Source organism: Dermacentor albipictus, chromosome 2, assembly GCF_038994185.2.
Source record: "Dermacentor albipictus isolate Rhodes 1998 colony chromosome 2, USDA_Dalb.pri_finalv2, whole genome shotgun sequence".
Taxonomy (NCBI): Eukaryota; Metazoa; Arthropoda; class Arachnida; order Ixodida; family Ixodidae; genus Dermacentor; species Dermacentor albipictus.
In genome coordinates, this window is record NC_091822.1 from 88,294,101 (window position 1) to 88,313,783 (window position 19,683).

At 47.2% G+C, this 19,683-nt stretch overlaps 1 protein-coding gene across 1 annotated transcript in view; it reads left to right on the forward strand.

The window, feature by feature from the left end:
- Nucleotides 1–19,683, forward strand: part of LOC135900947 (nucleolar and coiled-body phosphoprotein 1-like) — a 74,156-nt gene that overhangs the window by 17,564 nt on the left and 36,909 nt on the right. The window contains exons 6-8 of the mRNA XM_065430574.2: nucleotides 1,750–1,842; nucleotides 6,180–6,278; nucleotides 11,542–11,574. Coding sequence (XP_065286646.1) covers nucleotides 1,750–1,842; nucleotides 6,180–6,278; nucleotides 11,542–11,574 — 225 coding nt within the window. The remainder of the gene's footprint in view (nucleotides 1–1,749; nucleotides 1,843–6,179; nucleotides 6,279–11,541; nucleotides 11,575–19,683) is intronic.

A 19,683-nucleotide genomic window follows, 5' to 3' on the forward strand; every position in this document is an offset into this window, starting at 1 on the left:
ACACAATGCGGCGATGGCGGACCGTTGCAGAGCGCCACGTGACCTTTCGGCATCTTTCTGCAGTGATATTTCTTGTATATTCTCTATCACGTCATCACACTTTGGCACTTAGTAGCTCTTTATGCCCAAGACATCGTGACACAATCGGATGGATCACCGATTTTCAGGTTTTTGCCAATTTCGTTCATGCTTCGCTGGGCTTTGTGTCAGATGCGTTCTCGAACCAATTTCGCTTTTTCGTAATTGACGGCATAACCCGGCCAGCCACTTCTTTTTCTGTCTCTCATTGTCCCAAGTTCAAGAAAGCCATTTATCATAAATTGCATGGTAGGCCTCGGCACACGAAGCCTTTTGTAGATCAACAAAGCCACGATGCCACTCCTGGCAATATCGAGAATTGCTACGCGATACAGTGTCACCTTTTCTTTTTTCTGAAAAAATAACTTCCTTAAGACTCATTAAGTGGGAAAAAAGGAGCACATAATAAAGAAAAGAGGCGGGAGAACTTATGTATACAAGAGAGATAGTTTTTAAACATGGGTCAGAAACTAGCACTCTCAAAAAACTTCGGATGCACCCAATATTGCGACATATTTTAGGTGCCTTGCATATCAAAACTGCTGCTGCCGTCTGCTGGTGGACATATGGTGTATAAAATAGCACAAGCTTTTCAGTGAAGGTAATGAAACAGTAGAGGACGCTGACTCGAACAGATATGGGACTTTCGCATGTGCTCTGTTTGCTGAGCCATGCTGGCAGGAAATGTTTCCGGCAAACAAACAAGGAAAAACGTTAAATCCAACATGATAGATCAGTTAGTAAAAAAAGGTATTTAGGACAGGTCAGATCTGTCGTGTTTACTTTAGAAACACGCCCTAGGTTGAAGGCACTATAATTGGGGGATGGGGGAGGAGTACTTAGATTTTGTTGAATATGATTTTCTTAGTATACAAAGTTGGGTAAAATGCGACGAAAATACTGTTGGTTGGTGATGGTAACTCTGGAGCAGGGCAGAGGTTTCTATTTAAGCAGCGGCGTGTAAAGCAAGTATTCATGGCAAGATTTGTAAGAAGTACGGACGCTGTCCTGGCTCTTGAACATTAATCTCTTGTGGACTAAAAAATTCTACTTTTCAAGCAATTTGTACGTACACGGGGTGTGGTAAAGTCCTTTAAAGATTACAAGCGCAGACAAAATTAAAATTGCACAAAAGCGCCATAGTTTGATATTGCCAGGGGATAACTTGCCTCTTACCAATTTTGTGAAACGCATTTGCAGAGTACAATGTCACTACGGAAATCGATAGGGGGGATAAGATCAATGTGCCACAAAAAACGCCTTTGAATTATCCTATGTCTGCGGTGAAAGCAGTGGAATGGGGAAAGCGATTCCATTTCATGGAATCAGCGGACATGAAGGAATTGTTACACAAACTGGGACAACATTAATAGCGCATCTTATTTATAACGATAACCAATTAATGTTGATGTGCAGCAAGGTGGTGAAGACTTGCATTTTAAAACAGCGTTGGTGTGTTAAACTTCAGGAAGGCCTATAGAGATGAAATATGTTTTCACGCAATGAAAGTTTTCTAGGATTTAATGTTTGCTTCATAGCTGTGGCACTAGTACGAGTCATGCGATTTGACCAGGTGAAATGGGCGACGCCGTTTGGGAGAGATTGATTGGCTTTGCATCTCGTTTTTCTCTCTCTTCGCACGAATGACCTTTCTTTCAACCGCGCGCGCAGTGACATGTAAGCACGAGTGCCCGATGGACAAGAAGTGTGACCCCAACACGCCGGCGGGACCGGATGGCTGCCCGATGGCCGGCTGCACCTGCGGTACGTTGCAATGCGCCCAGCTATAACATCGTCGGTGGACATCGACAACTCAGCAGCTTCGCGGCAGGAAGTTAGGGCTGGATAGATTGCGCCTGCATTACGACAGAATACTCAGAAACGACGCGTATTGACTGAGTTTGACTAAAAGTTATTCACTTAAGCTATTATTGTTGTATATATTAGAAACTAGTGTGAAGCTTAGCTACCTAACAATAATCTGGACTAACGGTAAGCACGAATACAAGAAGAATTGCTTGAGCTGACAACGAAGGACTTTTTGACCGTAAGCGTTTCCAGACACGATGTACGGCTAATGCGTATTTTAGTCCTCGAGAGATCGCTCAAGTGTGGGCAGAAGTTTGCGTTAAGCTAGACAGAACTTCTTGCTGGGCTCTCTATCGGTGGCCACAGTGCCCGTCTACTAGACCAAAGCTTGTACAAACTTTGGTAATCAAGTACTATGCAAAGCTTCTGCCTTGATGCATGAATACATTGTCCGTCAAGATCTGTAGCAATGCGGAAAGGAGGGCGCGCGCCCGTTCACAGTTTTGGTGTTCCTTGTAACGTTTTATTTTCGATTATAAGCTTGAAGAATTTAACAGATATACTGCTATTAAGGGACTCACCTATATTTACACCAGATCTGAGTGCCTTCAATGTTGCAATCTGGAAACATGAAAGGCGTGAAGACTGCAGGAAATAACGAGTGATGCTGCCAAGCCCGTGGATAAGATTCTAAACGGGGCCCTTGTAGGAAAAAAAAAACAGAAAGAAAGAAGCATTCGGAAAAAAGACAGACCACATCGTTCGCTGTAAATTGCTTGTACCACAAGCAATTAGAGAGTAATGAATAACTACCTTTCTCCAGGTACAAAAGCTGTCTCAAAATTTAATCCTATCGCGGGTTCAACGTCCTGAAATGGCAGATGAGCCACGTTGATGACGATGATGACGATAGCATTTGATTTGCCGATATAGTTGCGTCATAGCCTTGTCTCCGTTCAGTTGTGATGATGATGATGATTGACGCCATTGTGGGGTGTGCGCATGAAGTTCGAGCATTTTGGGTTGTTTAACCCCCTTCGCTTCGATCCGTTCTGCGCTCCACAGCACCGCGTGTTCGGGAGCACATTTTCCTGCTTCCGTTGGCGGGTTCCGCATTGTGGTAATATGGTTTCTGAAATATGCAACTGAAATTGCGTTTACTAAGTGTATGTTTTATTTCGTTCACAAAATGTTTCCGTGTCATATGCAGTAAGAAAATTAGAAAGTGATTATAAAAAGAAGTTGAAGACGTGCAGGAACGCGGAGTGCACTTTTGAAACTTATTGTGCGCAAACAAACAGGGATGAAGAATAGAAGAAACACAAGGACGAGCGCTTTCCTTGTGTTTGTATTGTAAAGCGCTCGACCGTGTGTTTCTTCTATTGTTCGTCCCTGTTTGTTTGCGAACAATAAGTTTTAAGATGAATTTGTTCCAACTAGGCCGACTCGCAGTCTTGCACTTTTGATTTTCCTTTTCTTTTTTGCACTCAGAACGCCACTTCGAGTTTCTTGAAAACTAAACACCCTAGAGTGGTTCTGCTACACAACTTTCACTGGCATCTGAAAAAAAAAAATGAAACCACTCAGAATCTTGTACGCTTGATTCTTTCGAGCCTGGTACCCTGGCCGCAATTGCTACAACAGAGTGGAGTAAGGCGAGCGGGAAGTTTTCCATTGTTTTACTAACAATTCCAGCTCAATGTATAGACAGAGATGTCACTGTAATGTGCGAAACCCCAAACAACTGTAAGATAGCTTTCAATGTGCAACCATCAATGAGAAGCTTGTCAAAACATGCTGTTTAAAGGCAGCCGGCGCACCGCCGGCCACGTGTACTTTGTTGTTTTCTTGCGTATCCGGCTCAGCACCGGCCGGTGAAGTGAATGGCTCAATGTGCACATTAATCTAAGTGCACAATCGCATCTTCGTTACGCCTCAATCAGAACGCGGCCGAAATTTGAACCCGCGGCCCCACGCCGAGCAGCAGAACGTCATAGCGACCGAGCAACCAGGAAGCGTTTCGGCGTATGTGAACGTGCAATAATTAGAAACACGTGATGGTTATATACGCTTATTTCCAACTAATGTAGGGCAATACAAGATCCCCTGATTGTTCTTGTTGAAACCGCCAGGCGTGGTTCTCGTATTTTTAAGCATTCAGTAGAATCTTGTTTTACAGCGCAGCTCTTAGGCGCCTGTTCCCGTGGCGAGCGTCGGCGTAACCGAGCGAACTAGCGCAGCGTAGCGTGAAAGAGCGAATGCGGAGCGCAGCAGGGGATTAAAGACGCGAGGATGCAAGCGGAGGAAGAAGGTACGGGGAAAGCGCAATAAGAAAGCGTAGTGCTGCGACGCTTGCTACAAGATGGCGCCAGAATAGAAAGTTTTAGTGTAGCGTAAAGCAGTAAAAGCAAAGAGTTGGCGTTAGCGTTGCGCGCATCACACTGCGCATGCGCTGTACGTAAACGGTGCTGGAGCTCTTACGTACGTACGCTATTTTCGAGATTTAGCGGTGAACGCTAACGCACGTAAGGGGAGCCTTACGTACGGCAACATGGCGGCGCCAGTCGAAGTGAGAGCTGCCCGCTTCGGATCTATCGCGTCGTCGGCCTGCACTGTTCCGCTCATTCGTTCCCCACTAATGCTCGCGTTTGCTTTAGATTTGTGTGGTGACGCTGCGACAGCGGCGCATTGGTTACAAATGTGCGTTTTTTACGATATGCGTTCTCGATTAGCGGCGCATGTAGGCTTAACGAGAAGGCTTGCTTATATTTGCTCATGTTTGCTGTATCCGCTTCGAAATGGCGCCCAAGTGTATTTCGCTCATTCGCTTGGTGTAAAGCCGCATGTCGTTTTCCGCGGCAAAACAAAGTGGTGTGGTCGTTGCTGTGGTCATAATGCGTGTGCGCTTTACTAACGACAACGTCATGAACCTCCTGAAGAGGTTTCCGCCTTGAACCCATGCGGACAGACGCCAACATGGGCGTCCTTTGCAAAAAAAAGTGGAAAGAAGTGGGAAATACGCTTTTTGGAACTGAAATTGCCGGCGAAACGTCCCCTCCGGAATAGCCTCGATGTTGAGCAGGCCGCTTCCTGAGGACACGTACAGCCTACGCGGTCGCTCTCGTTCCCAAAGCATGGAGGCGTCTATGTCATCCCAACTTAAAAAGGACAGGTAAAATGGGTCCCACAGAACACTCGATCGTGGCATGCTAAGAATAATCGGTGTGTTTCGCGCCTCTCGACAAAACAACACTGAAAGCAAACACCTACGTGCGTAATTAATGCAGTGACTGTGGCTTTAGATAAGCTTGATTTAGCGACACACTCGCGGATTCGGCATTGGATCTGCTCGACATTTCGTGTGGGTTTGGCTTTCCAGTACTTCGTGTTTTTATATCTAGATGGCGCCGTATATGCTTGCGTTGACGTTAGCGCTTTTTCTCCGTTCCGCTATCCTAAAACACTACCTTGTGCCGCGCAGTGCATCCTTTCCTTGCGTTAGCGTTGCGTCGCACGCTAACGCTAACGCAAGCGTTTTACGCTATACTAAAGCTGTCTAATATCGCGCGTTGTAAAGCCCCTTAAACTTGTAGCGGCACGCTTTGAAGAATGCTGCCCCCTCCTCACGCGCGCTGGCAGAGGCCGGCGCCGCGTCGCTATCGGCCTAATAACATCACGCGGGCCCTCGTGCTGTGCATCAGCGCCACTTTTGCTCGAGAAGCGTCTACGGAGTGGCGAGTAGCGCATGTTGGCGCCGTTGCTACGCTCGAGCACTGTAGGCGGCGCCACGGTCGAAGAGGGAGCGTGAAAGAGAGGAGAAACGAGGAAGAGTGAAGGCGGAGGAGGAGAGTATCGCTGCTTCACGAAGTTTAAGGGGTTTTAGCGCGTTGTCTGGGAGGTCTGTATGCGGCGGCTGCTGTGAGCCGCTCCTACGCGTCACCCAAGCACTACCTTTCGTGATCTCCAGATTAGCGAGGCATTCGCGCCACACTTCGCTCGTTTACAACGCACCGCACGAGACAGATTGTCCGTGCGAGCCAATATATCGCGAAATGAAAACACGCATACAGCTGCGCTCAAATTTCGCCTTAGTTAGTGTTGTAATTGTCGCTCGATTTTTCCACGAGCGGCTTTGCCTTTGACTTTTATTTGCCTTTGCAGTAAATTTTTCTCATTCCACTGCCACAATAACCAGTTCGTAGTTTTGGCATGTAAGGCCTCAAAAATTCATTGAGTAGGAAATACGCCGTGGCCTCGACGTTTTCAACATAACCTATTTTTTCGCTGCGCAGTGCCGATGATGTGCCCAGCCCGGTGCCCGCCGGGCAAGCAGTGCGCGCCGGACGCTCCGACGGATATGCATGGTTGCTTCGAAGTAGACTGTCAGTGCGGTGAGTCGTCGACTGATGTGCCTCGCTGTCAAAATGGCGAAGACGAATGTCGTCTCGGGTTTTTACCGACGTTGGTCATGCTCTCGTTCCGGTGTTCCGCAGACATTCCATGAAGTATGCGTGCATTGTTCAGTTGTTTCAAACAAGTGTAGTTTTCTAATTGCTCACACGGTGGCATTATTCGCAAGGCCTCGCTATCTTCTGGCGCTGTCCAAGACCGGTCGGTGCCTTAACAAAACCTTCACGAGCACGACTTGCGCAGCTGCGCTGCAGATGGAAGTAAAGTCGACGTTTATTTTATATATATATATTTTTAGGAAGGAAAATGTGCCTCCACACTTCAATATTACTAGAGGTAGACTTGAGGTACAGCGATGACACTTTGAGTAAAACCACTCTTGCAACGTGTATTACAACATCAGGAAAAGAAAATTGTTCAGAAACCATGGACGATGCTTATCAATACAGCGCACAGCCAAACGCCTCTAGGAAGCTAATCCCATTTTCAATAATCATGCTCTTTAAGACAAACGTTCACTGTGGTGTGGATATGAGGTTGCGTGCGTTGCTTCCTTGCATAATTCTGTAAAATTGGAGGCGTTAACCAGTACATCTTTAGCGGTAGTGTAGATGGCCAGATGATGTGTGTCAAAGAGCTGTTGGCGTTCAGTGACGAACATGGCCAGCAACTCGGCTACGCGAGAGCACGCACCTTTTCCGGAAGCGTCTTGCTGGCGTCGGTGACAGACCGACTGTCAACCTCATCGAAAACGGGGGATGGAGTCAAAGAAAGACTGCGGTCTGCCTGTATTTTCTCCATTAACAGCTGTTAAGCCAAGGAGCAAAGCCTTGTTGTGAGCGGTTGCAGAATGTATATCTGCGCCTTCTTTCAGCCAGTTCATTCACACTGGGGCACTCAGCGTCTAAAGCAACACGGAATCGCCTGCCCGTGAAATGCCTGCGTCGTCCACATTACACGCTCATAGCACGATTGCTGCTGCCAGCTCACGAAATACCGCGAGAACAAGAAAAGCGAACAATATTTCACTACTAGAGTGGTCTGCTGAGTGGCGCGCAGTTTTCCCTCCTGCCCACATTTTAGCACATTCGACGCGTTATTGTTTTAGCGCTGCAAGAAAGCGTTCCAGAGGTCACGATTGTCGAGCTCCTAGCCATTTCAAAAATTTGCCGGCTAGCTAGCACCCATGACAGCCACCATCTCGCTTCTCCATTGGATAGGCTCACCGACTGCAAGCAGGTAGTCCGCCCACTAGAACAAACCAATCACCGTGAACAAGCGCCCATCGTCAAGAGAATCCCAACCGATTTCATCACCTCGCTAACCCGATCACGCAATTCTAACCACAACGAAGTGGATTGCCGGGTGGCATAAGATACATTGTCTTCCACCTGCAGCCTAGTTACGTCTGCAATGCCTCTCTCTCTCTACCACCAGAGACGCAATAAACTTCCATCCTCCACAGCATGCGGCATGGGCCGCGCAGGCACGTGAAGGACAACATTCCCAGTAACGCCCGCCCTTTGCCTCCAAGCTTGCCGAGGGGTTCGCAAAGCCCGCGTCGGTTTCGGCTTTACGCCATACGGTATTGCACGTTGGGAGCCGCACAAATGAAAGAAGAGGAACGGAGAAGGTGACTATGGCAGTCCGATATCCGAATTTGTACTTGGCTGCCCCTCGTGCAACCGGGCAACAGCGAGGCCACAGATACGCCATTTACTATGGAATGCGCTGCATTTTATAGTCGCAACTGAAAGTGCACACGCAGAATGCCGACACTAGACGAATGTATACTGGGTCTACCCGCAAATAGATACACAGTAACATATCCTAGCCCTCTAGGAGTTCAGAAATGATACCGGAATAACACCTACGAATTGACACCGCATGGCCGATTTCCCTTCACCCTCCTTGCGATCTTTTTTAGCTTTTTGTAACCGCTACTCCTTATTCATTATTTTTAGTATATTTTGGAGTTGTAATATTTAATTATTTATTTATTTTCTTTATATTCGTGCGGCCCACTTTCGCACTCACGCTAATGAGTCATCCTGACAAAAAATGATCATTCATTCATTCATTCATTCATTCTGTTATTCGTTTTAGCATCAGTTCGTCCTTCAGGACACGTGCTTAGCGTGTCGCTCCTACAGGACTCCGTAATCTCTGACTGTCCATATCGACATTACCGTTGTCAAGGGAGACGAACCAGCCTTGTGATACGACGGCAAGACGCCGAACTAGAACGCCGTGCGAAGTTCCGCGAAGGACGACTCACTCTGGGGCTCGCGTTCCCATAGCTCCGCGGCGAAGGATTCCGGTGACAGTGTTGGCTGAAATCGGTATGAAACCGATCGGCGTGGAGAGAGCCTTTCCGACGGAATTCGTTTCCGCCGAATCGTATCCCGAGCCACTCTAGAAGCCGGATGTCTCAGCTTCAACGAGCATTCAGCGAAAAGCTATGGCGGTTACGATATCAGATGCGGCACGACATATGCTGCAGTCTCCAGCTTTACCTAGTTGTCATGACCCGCGTATATACGATAGCCTACATGGGAACGTTCAGTATGTGAAAATTAGGTGCTTCAAAAATTGCCCTAGTTAAGACACGGCCCTCACTTGCGTAGCACGTTCGTTTGGTCTCTCGTCCCACTGCGCAAAACCTGTGCAGCGCCGCAACCCGTAGATCCAATTCCACGTAGCCCGAAAGCCGTGTAGCTCTAAAGGCACTGTCACATAGGTGTAGGAAAACAGGACTAGCCATCCATAAGAAAAGTTTACAAAACATACGCCACTGAATATGGATGAGATGAAGGCTGTACAAAAAATATGTTGTTATGATGACGCGAAGAAGAGAACGACGACGGTCCTGAAGACGACGGTAGGTTGACACAGCCTGGCTGGGCTTTCTTCCGTCTTCGCCAACGTTCGCTTTTTGTAAATAAATTGTAAATAGTTTTATATGCGTAACATGTTGTGGAAGTGCGGCGTACCCGTCTTTGCAATGGCGCTCCGCAGCCGACGTCACATCCAGCTTGTGACACGGAGTCGACGTGTCGTCCTCCTGAGGACGACACGTCGTCTACGCCTGCACCGGCACTGTCGGCTAACCACACCAAGTGCGCTGCCCTTCCAAATCCGCATGACCCCGGCACATTCTCTGGTCTCGATGGTATGGACGTAGAAGAATAGCTCAGCATGTACGAACGTGTAAGCAAGGGGAACAGGTGGGACGTGACCTTAATGCTAGCCAATGTCGTTTTCTATCTGGATGGAACTCCGCGCGTTTGTTTTCAAACACAAAGCAGAAGCTGTCAAACGTCTTTGCCGATCCCTCTGGTCAACAGCTCGCCATCAAAAGCAGCTCGCTACCCGCGCCCAAAGTGTTACACAGTCATACGTCTCCTATATTCAAGGCATCCTGGCCCTTTGTCAATAAATCGACATGTCCATGGCAGAGTCAGGAAAAGTAGGACATATATGCTCAACGACATTGCGGATGACGCATTCAATCTCTTAGTTTTCAACAACGTTTATACTGTCGACGTCATCATAAAGGAATGCCGGTGCTTCAAGCTAGCAAAGGCCATTTTGGGCTAAAAGCTACATACGGAGCTTGACGTGACCCAAAAGACCAGACAAGGCAGCAGTGCAGAAACAGTGCGTGTACATTTACAAGAATTCACATATAATTCCAGCTAGAGCTGGAATTCTTCATGAACGGAAATACTGGAACATACTTTACATCATGGCGAGTTACCCGCATTCGAAATAGGTTTAGTACGATGAATTTCGCACCACACTACCATAGCAATACTAGATATTATCTAACACCAACGAGACAAGGCAGCCTAAGAATGATTTTTGAAGATTAAAATTTGCTCAGAAAACTAAACACGTTGTACAGTATACACTGGTAAAGATACACCGAGGCACAATAATAATCACATCGGATATGTTACATGCGAACAAAGTATGAGCGGAGTTCTTTCCTACTGAAACTCTCAGTATGCTTCTATTTGTTCAAAGTGAACGGTAGGTTATATATTAACGACTGATGTTTGTACAGTGTTCGGAAGTATGGAATTGACCATTTCTCAGGATTTCTCCTGTTCGCATTTGTGCGACGGTGCTCTAAGGAGGCTAACTGTGTCATATAGCTCCTAGCAAATTCTGCAAAATATCGTGCAGTATGTAATAAACGGAAGTGTATTGGTTATCAATTCCAATAATGTTATAAATAGGGAACTCCTCTATGGCGCTTCAATAGTAACCTATATTTCCAACATATCGAGTTATCTTCTTCTGTAACATAAGAACCCCATATGTAGTTTTGGTGGTTGTACACCACACTAAAGCGCAATAATGTAAGTGTGCATTAAATAATGTAATATAGATCTGCACTTTCACGGAAGAAAGCTTTTTACAGAGATAATTTACCTGCATGTCCCAACATAGGTGCGCAGAGAAATAAACTCCAAGAATTTTATGACTGCCAGCTATTTCTGTTTTTTGACCTTCAAATGTGACGGTATTCTTCAACTGGAGCAGCTTATTCTAACTTCTTCGCTCTACTTCGCCGCCGTACTCGAAACCCACCGTGCCGATAAACTAGACGATGCGGCACCTAGGGGTGGTGCTGCACTTTCGTATTTACCCTAAAATCCTCCACTAACGCTATTAAGAACGCACAACCTCCCAAATGTTCAGGTAGATGGCACACCTGTCACAGCACTCATCGATACCGGCGCATACATCTTCATTATGAGCGCCCACTTTCGCCGTAAACTAAAGAAAGCTCTCACACCTGCCATAAGTCGGGGTCGTACGCATCGCCCACGGCAGAATGGTTGGCGCAGTGCGAATGTGCACTGCCCGCGTAAGCATTGCTGGTTGCCAGAATGTCGTCCTTTTCACCGGGCTTGCCCACTGCCCCTAGGACCTGATACTCGGCCTATAGACTTTCTCACTGATCACTCTGCCCTCGTCGACTACTCCGCAAGTACTGGGCGTCGAAAGTAATTTGATTTATTTTTTGAACATGTATGTCTTCAAATACCCGTACAATTGCCAGGAACCATATATATATATATATATATATATATATATATATATATATATATATATATATATATATATATATATATATATATATATATATATATATATATATATATATATATATATACAGTGAAACTTCATGATAATTTGTCGTGGTGTTTCTGTTTTTTCTTATTGCCGCAGTGGCCGTGTCGCTGGGTCCAACGCATCCTGACGGTAAGTGGCGGCGTAAGGCCAATTCCTTTCCAGTTACGTTGATACACTAAATATTTCAATCAACACAGGGAACTCAAATTATGTTCCAGTATAGTATCAGTCCATATAGAACACATTGCTGTAAAAAGACGCAGTTTCTACCGAAAGGCGAACCATCGATTGCGATAGCAAATGCCTAGTCAGCTATGCGAAGTTAGTATAGTGGCTTTATCGGCCATATGAACTTGCAAACATTCATTTACTATCTAGATCAACAAGCATGATGTCAGCGCGCACAGGCAAACATGAACTTATCACGCTTCATGACCGCGGACACTCGCTGTCCAAACGATGACGTCAGGAAGCGCGGCAACAGCAGCAAGCGAAGTGACCGTCGTGCTGTGTATCGCTTCAATGCAAAATTAGCTGCGAGAACGCTGCACGAACAAAGTTATCAGCCGCCGTGGCAGATCGCATCCAAGACAAGTCGTGCGCGGCCGGGGAAAGGGCAGTTGCTGCCATAGTTAGCCATAGTACAACGCCGCCCCCCTTCCCTCCCCCCCGGCGCCATGCACGCCGCGGAAGACGGCGCGTTGCCTCCCTGATTTCCTCCACTGCGCGCGCGAGATGGAGCCAAAATCGTCGGCTGCCCTCGCGCGCTTTCGCTCGCCCCTACAGCATGCGGCGCGCGGCGACGGTGTTATCGCCCTTGGAGTTTTAAGTATAAACCCCATGGAAGCGATCTCGTGCGCGACAGTGACAAGCGATGCCATGGAAATGACGGTCGCGTTCGCTCGTCGCCTACAAGTTGTACCCCATGCGAGTGACGACTTCGAGTGACGGCGACGTCTCCTCCGTGTTGCCGGTGTGAGGGGCAGCGAAGTAGTTCCGTAACTAATGTGACACGTGCTTTATTAATTTAAGTTTTGATGTGTTTTACTGTACAAAGCAGGGTAATGTATTTCTGAAGGTCTTGCAGTAAGTTCTTATTCTTGCACGTAGAAGAATTCAATCGTTTGCTCGTTCCGTGCGACAATCGGTAGTAACTGAGTGATGTACATCCAGTTCCGGCTTCGCGCTATTGGCTAGTCGCTCATAGCACTTCCGGGCGACGAGCGACGAATTCTAGATTTGCAAAACCGAGCGATCGCGCGACAAGACCGAGCGATCTCTTCAAGCGACGGCCCGATCCGTCGCTCGAAGCTGTCGCTCGAGGCTGTCGCGCACAAAATCGCTCTCGTGGGGTTTAAGCTAGACCCCATTAGCGCGATTTTGTGCGCGAAAGCGACGAGCGACGGGTTCGCGCGACGGATCGGGCCGTCGCTTGAAGAGATCGCTCGGTCTTGTCGCGCGATCGCTCGGTTTTGCAAATCTAGAATTCGTCGCTCGTCGCCCGGAAGTGCTATGAGCGACTAGCCAATAGCGCGAAGCCGGAACTGGATGTACGTAACTCCAGTACTTCCGATTGTCGCACGGAACGAGCAAACGATTGAATTTTGATACGTGCAAGGATAAGAACCTACTGCAAGACTTTCAGAAATATTTTATGCTGCTTATTTACAGTAAAATACATCAACTTAAGTTAATAAAGCACGCGCCACGCTAGCTTCGGCGCCTATATTGCTGCCCTCATACCGGCAACAATGGGGAGACGTCGCTCGAAGTCATCGCTCGCATGGGGTGCCACTTGTAGGCGACGAGCGAACGCGACAGCCATCTCCATCGCGTCGCTTGTCGCTGTCACGTGCAAGATCGCTTGCATAGGGTTTATACTTTAGCCTTTATACGGAACATCGCGCAGACGGCAACGGTTCAAAGCGCGCTTGTCTTCGTCGTTCTTTCTATCCCCTTGTCTTTGTATGCCCAGTAAATGACATTTGTAATGGAACACCAACTACACACTTAAGCAAATGTACGCCCTTTGGGGTGTATATTTGCCACACAACAATAAACGTCATCAGTCTTCCTTGCGTTTCCTTCCTTGAAAACGCTGCGCTCACTGCTTTCCTGTCGAGAATGCTCTGTCATGCCCATTATCAACATGATGTTGATAATGGGCATGCCATTCGTTTCTTGGAATTACTGGGCTCGCCGCGCTAAAAAAAGGAAATGCGGACAAGACAGATGGCGATTACTGTTGTGTGGCAAAAGGGTATAATTTTGCTTAAGAGTCCAGCCCGTGCTCAATACCCTTCTTGAGTGAAGACGTGCCTGGAGAGTCTATATAATTGCTGTCGCACTAAAATAAAGTCTGAGGACACCTAACCACTCTTTATGAGTTCTAAATGCGAAAGCATTCATGTCCGATTGAATGCCCAATTGAATGCTTCAAGCTATGGAATTCTCGTGGGCAAGCAAGTGCGTTGACACGCTTTTCCAACGCTTACTGCCACCAACGTTTTTCCTTTCGAATTTGTTCTGTATTTTTATACAGCAATTTATTGACAGTGATTACCGAGGTGTGGTTAGAACGCAAGCGAGAGCTTGCACCGTCATGGGACGCGCAGAGAACACACAGGCTTCCGAAATCCAGGGAGACGTGCGTCGCGGCGATCGCCCCTCCCCTCACGCAACACCTCGCGAGCTATCACGGCAGCAGGTGTTCGCTTTCGCCCGCTCTGCTCCGTCGAGGCGCCTCATGATCTGGCGTCACAGCCAATGGGAATTTAGAGGCCGTTTTTCGCTCGCCCGACGAGAGACGCCGCCTTTGTCGCTCAGTGGCTGAGTTGATGCTTTCGCATCAATAAGTATTCACCAGAGTTGACCTGCCAGTTTTTTTTCTTCTTGTGATTTGGGTTTCCTTGCTCGCCTCATTTTCTTTTAAAAGTATGCTGTGAGTGTCGCTGATGACGTCGGATAAGAGCCACAAATGCGGAGTAGACGGTCTTTTCTGATGCAAAAGTCGCAATATTACCATAACCAAATCTCTCGTTATTTGATTATTAGTCGCTCACAAATTTTGCTTTCCTTAAGCACGAGCATGAACGGGTTTAAAATGAGGCCCACAGCACGTTGCAAGCAAAGGTCTCATGAAATAACACTCACGTCTCGGCACGATTAAGAATGGTCAAACCTGTTTTCTTTTCCAGGTGCGCTTTCGTTGTCAAAGACCGATTGTGTTTGCGCAAAAGTACAGCAGAAGCATCCTAAAGGGCAATAGTGCGCATCCCGGTTAAAAATAGCAGATGCTTCTCGAAAATTATCTATTTGCTGAGATTTGTAGGTGCTGGGGGGGGGGGGGGGGGGGCTCAATGAGAAATGTGCCAAGTTTTATAATTGCACACTCCCTTTCACTGCGTATACGCCACATTTACCTACATTTGTTCCTCTCTATGATAATTTTCATTTTCTTGGCTTTCATCCATGTTTCCTTGGAATGCAAAGTTGATCTATTACGATATAGATATCGCTAAGACAGATTATAGAAAAGGCATCAGCATTACTCAGTGCATCTTTAAGATAACTCAGCTAACAGGCTCGTTATTGATTATACTTATTGATTATACTTATTGATTGCCAACGTAATTATGGGGTTTTCGGTGTGAAAATCTGATATGAGGCACACCGTTGTGGTCCGTTGCGGAATAACTTTCATCACCTGGAGCTCTATAATGGGCACCTAACTCTTGGCTGCCCCACCTTGTAACATAATCACTCAGTTCTACATTAGACTTGCGTTAAAGAGAACGTTGCCTGAAGTTTTATAAGAATTTACAGCTCGTGCGCGTGGGCGCAGTCTCAAGTTTTTTTTTTTTGTATGCACTAGCTATTCATGAGATGTTAGATCATGAAATTTACGCATAATGTACACGGGACTAAACAAGCGCGAACGACTGAGCGTGCAATATGAGTACATTGGCCTGCAGTAATAAAAAGTTGCGTGCAGCGGCTTACCAATCAATAAGTCTTAGCCACACTAGGGCATGCAGAGAACGCGACAGTGCTCTCGGGCTTCACGCTTAGGTGTTCACGTGCGTTTTTAGTTCCACGGTACGTTTGTTTTGTTGCGAAAAATTGCGGTGTTTCAATCAGTTGCTTTTTTGAAATTTTGGTTGCTGAAGTTTGTACAGCAGAGAAGTCATTGTCGATAAATGAATATTACAAGGTGATGGCAGCACTTATCCATTTTGAGAGGGGGGGGGGGGGGTACTAAATTTTGTCTAGCTCTCCGCTGATTCGGCCTGAAACGCAACTTCTAAAACAATATTCTTCGGCCACGGTTCGCATGACGGACTTTCAGACCATAATGAAGCACAAACTGAAAGATATATCCCAGCACAAGGACTTCTGATTCAGTTTAAGTCAATGTATGCACTGCGGTATGCTCACTCAGAAGTGGCAAATTTCGGTTTGAGAGCATGTTTTGCCGGATATGACGTCGTAACTGGAACTCGTTTACGGCATTTTCGCCCAAGAAGCGCACTACTGATCTTCAGTCAGCCTTTTATTCCATCGTGCCCGTGCGCAGAAATCGCACCTTATAAATGCGCTCTAAAACGTCTCACCCACTAAATATATAAGCTATCGCTCTAAAGTGGAAAGGCTAAACTGTAGTAAAAAGTTTGCGTTGCCCTTAACTTTTGTATTCATCAGCCCGCGATCTTTGTTCCTTAATCATTGATTCACCACAATAAACACACATTAGTGATTGTTTCCAACAGTCAATACAATTTAAACTAGGTAAACTACATGATACGGAAGCATCATGTAATGGCGCCGACGACAATCTGAATCTGAATTTAATTGCATTTCCTTTCTTTTGAAAGAAAGTAACGAAAATAAATATTTCTGGGCGAAGCTAGAGTATTATACATAATACCAAAAGAAAGGCAAAAACAGCTAGCGCGCTTCACCTTCGTATGGTAAAGTGGTAGTCCAAGTGTGGCAAAGTTCGGAATCACCGCAAGTTCTGGCAAGGCCCTGAGATGAATGAGCTAAATGTATCTAGACATAAAGATCCCTCCTCGGTACGCCTCCGGTTCTCGAATCTAGTTCCAGTACCAAGCCTCTGTGTTACCTCCCGAGCGGCCGAAAAAGGAGCCACATGGCCAGACCATCGGTGCCATCTCTATTTGTTTATCGCCCCACTGAGTGCATTACCAGTGCAAGTTATAGAAAACTATGTTATGCTTTAGCGTATTCGAAAGAAAGGAACGGGTTGCCGCGAGAATGCGCCACGCCTGCACTGTTCGCATTCGGCGGTGGATGTAGAGATAATGTCCGAAACAGGAGACATGCCCTTGACGCGCCCCAGAAAGGTGTGGCAGGCGCCTTGCGCGGAGTGTGCAGACAGCGCAGTCACTGTATGGCAATATTCGGTTAATAACTATAAGCGGCGCTGGCGTGTAATTTTGCCGAGTCAACTGTGTTTGAAACGAAGAAGCGGCGTGCGCAGGGTGCGCTCCTGTTGACATGAGTGTCTGGCTTTACCTCGACATTTTTAGAGCGAGAGCTCTTCTCGCGGTACAACTCCCAAGGTTAATCTCGTCGCGCGTTTGACCTTCAGCCGCTGGCGTGCAAGCGTGAAGGTGTGACGTCACGTCATGTGATCCACTGCGGAGAGGCATCGCAGCTGCGCACGCTCGAGCCTCGCCTTGTGCACCACGTGACTATAGGCGAGGCTTTAAGCAGCCGCTTCGGCGGCGCTTGGCCGCTCAGTCTCGCCATGGATTAAGCACGCGCCGGTGCGAGCGCGTCAACTCTTCGCCGCAGGCACAGGCTGGGTCTCGGCACCCTGCCCATAGAGATCGCGGTGAAGAAGAACCGAAGAACCTTGTCTAACCATGCTTAACAGAGCTTTTTTGTTAGCTTAACTAGCTAACAGGACACGTTGAACCATAGCCAATTTTTTTGTCCGCTGCTTTCGCGTGTCACGCCGTATCTTTCTTCACTGATTGCCGTCGAGCAAACATAGGCGAGCGGGGAGCTCGGGGCACCCGGCATAGCACAGAGTTTTATACAGCAATTACTAGAGGCAACTCTGGCGCTAGCGTCTGCCGGAGCTGCAATGTGGGCGGTTCAGCCAGCATGGGAATTATGGGAAGTGCATGGATTTGTCTGAACTTCGTCCTTCTGGCTGGAAGAAGCTTCGTGACATTAAACTTGTCATTTATACGTAAGTACTGCGTCGTAAATAACTTAAAAAGCATTATTAAAATTGGTAGAAAGCCGGATTCGAACGCAGGAACACTCAGCACAGAACCTCGATAAGGAAACCATTACGCCATGGACGCATGCATTGACAAGCGACATAAAACTCCCTTATGAGTTCATCACGGGCAAGCCAGTGCCTCGAGACTCTTGGCGCTTTTCTATTTTGCCATCTCGACAAGCTGAATCGTTGCAATTGGTAGCAATTGTGCGTGTTTGCAGCGTCATCGGCACTTCGAAAAGTATAGATTGCTCTGAAATTTACGACAATGAAGGCATAAAAAGCGCTATAAACAAAGCCACAAGCACGAAGATTAGACAAATTCATGTGCTTCCCATCATTCCCGCGGTGGCTGAACCATTGCAACGCCGGAGTTCTCTCTGGTAATTATTCCAGAAACATCTATGCTGCGTAGCACCCCAGGAGGGTTCTCTTGAGACGATGATTGCGTATAGACACATTAGACAGTTTTAGCAGAGCGTTTCTTTCGCCCTGCTCCGATCATCCACGCGCATGCGCCGAACGCTTAGCCGCCAGGGTTTGAGCGGCCGGGCGCCTCCGTCCCGCTACAATGCTCGCCGAGTGGAAGTGGTCACGGCAGATGAGCGGCCAGGTAAACGTGCTATGGCAGAGCTGTGACTTATGCGATAGGAAGTTCGCAATGGTGGTTTAAGAAGGTGGTGCCTTGAGCGTGGATTGTAAAAAAAAAAAAAGAGTGCAGCAAACAAAGACGTGATATGATGCGGCGTGACTTCCGTGTTGGCAGACCTATTTGGTTCAAAGAAGTCACACTAGTGTACCGTGAATTATGGGAAGGGACGAAGCAGGTGGCTCCGTTTTGAACGGATTCGAATGATACGTTTAGGTATTCTGGAGATGGATGCCAGACAGCGGAAGCCAATTCAAGTTGCGCAGGGACAAATGTCACGTACGCCAACTTCTTTACTTCTGAGGATGCCTTCTTTAAATTTCTTCTAGACACCCGAGTGAGCGCGCAGCCTGCGACGTATTGTTTCGATATGTGTTACCGTAATCAATTTTCTACGAAGTGTTTATTTTGTGCTTCTGGACGCAGTTATGGTTGTTTTGGCCGCTAAGTAAGATTGAGCACGTACGTTTTATATTAGTACGAAACACCACGACGGAAAATTTAAAAAAGCGACCGTCGCCTAGCTTTTGGAGGACTGGGCTGCTGTGCTCGACGGCAGAGGTTCAATTACGCCATCGGTCACGCATTTATTCTTTTTATGAAAGCTAGGTTAGATAAAAATCTACCTGTGTACCTACCTACCTACCTACCTACCTACCTACCTACCTACCTACCTACCTACCTACCTACCTACCTACCTACCTACCTACCTACCTACCTACCTACCTACCTACCTACCTACCTACCTACCTACCTACCTACCTACCCACCTACCTACCTACCTACCTACATACCTACCTACCTACCTACGTACGTACGTACCTTACTACCTACCTACCTCTACCTACCCACTCACCTACCTGCCTAACCTAACCTAACCTACCTACCTACCTACCTAACCCAACTTACCTACCTACCTACCAACCTACCGACCTACCCACCCATCCACCCACCCACCTACCTACCTACCTACCTACCTACCTACCTACCTAACTACCTACCTACCTACCTACCTACCTACCTACCTACCTACCTACCTACCTACCTACCTACCTACCTACCTACCTACCTACCTACCTACCTACCTACCTACCTACCTACCTACCTACCTACCTACCTACCTACCTACCTACCTACCTACCTACCTTAAAAAGGTCACAACGAGGCAAACAATGCCTCATATTAAAAAAAAAAGTCGCCAGAAGAGATGTTGGGCACGGTTAGATAGCATACATGGTCTCCAGTTCTCCCCACAAAGATCCGAAAGGGTCACTGTCCAATTTAGGTCAAACCATCGTGTCTCGCTCGCTGGCCAGTCACTCTGTCAGGG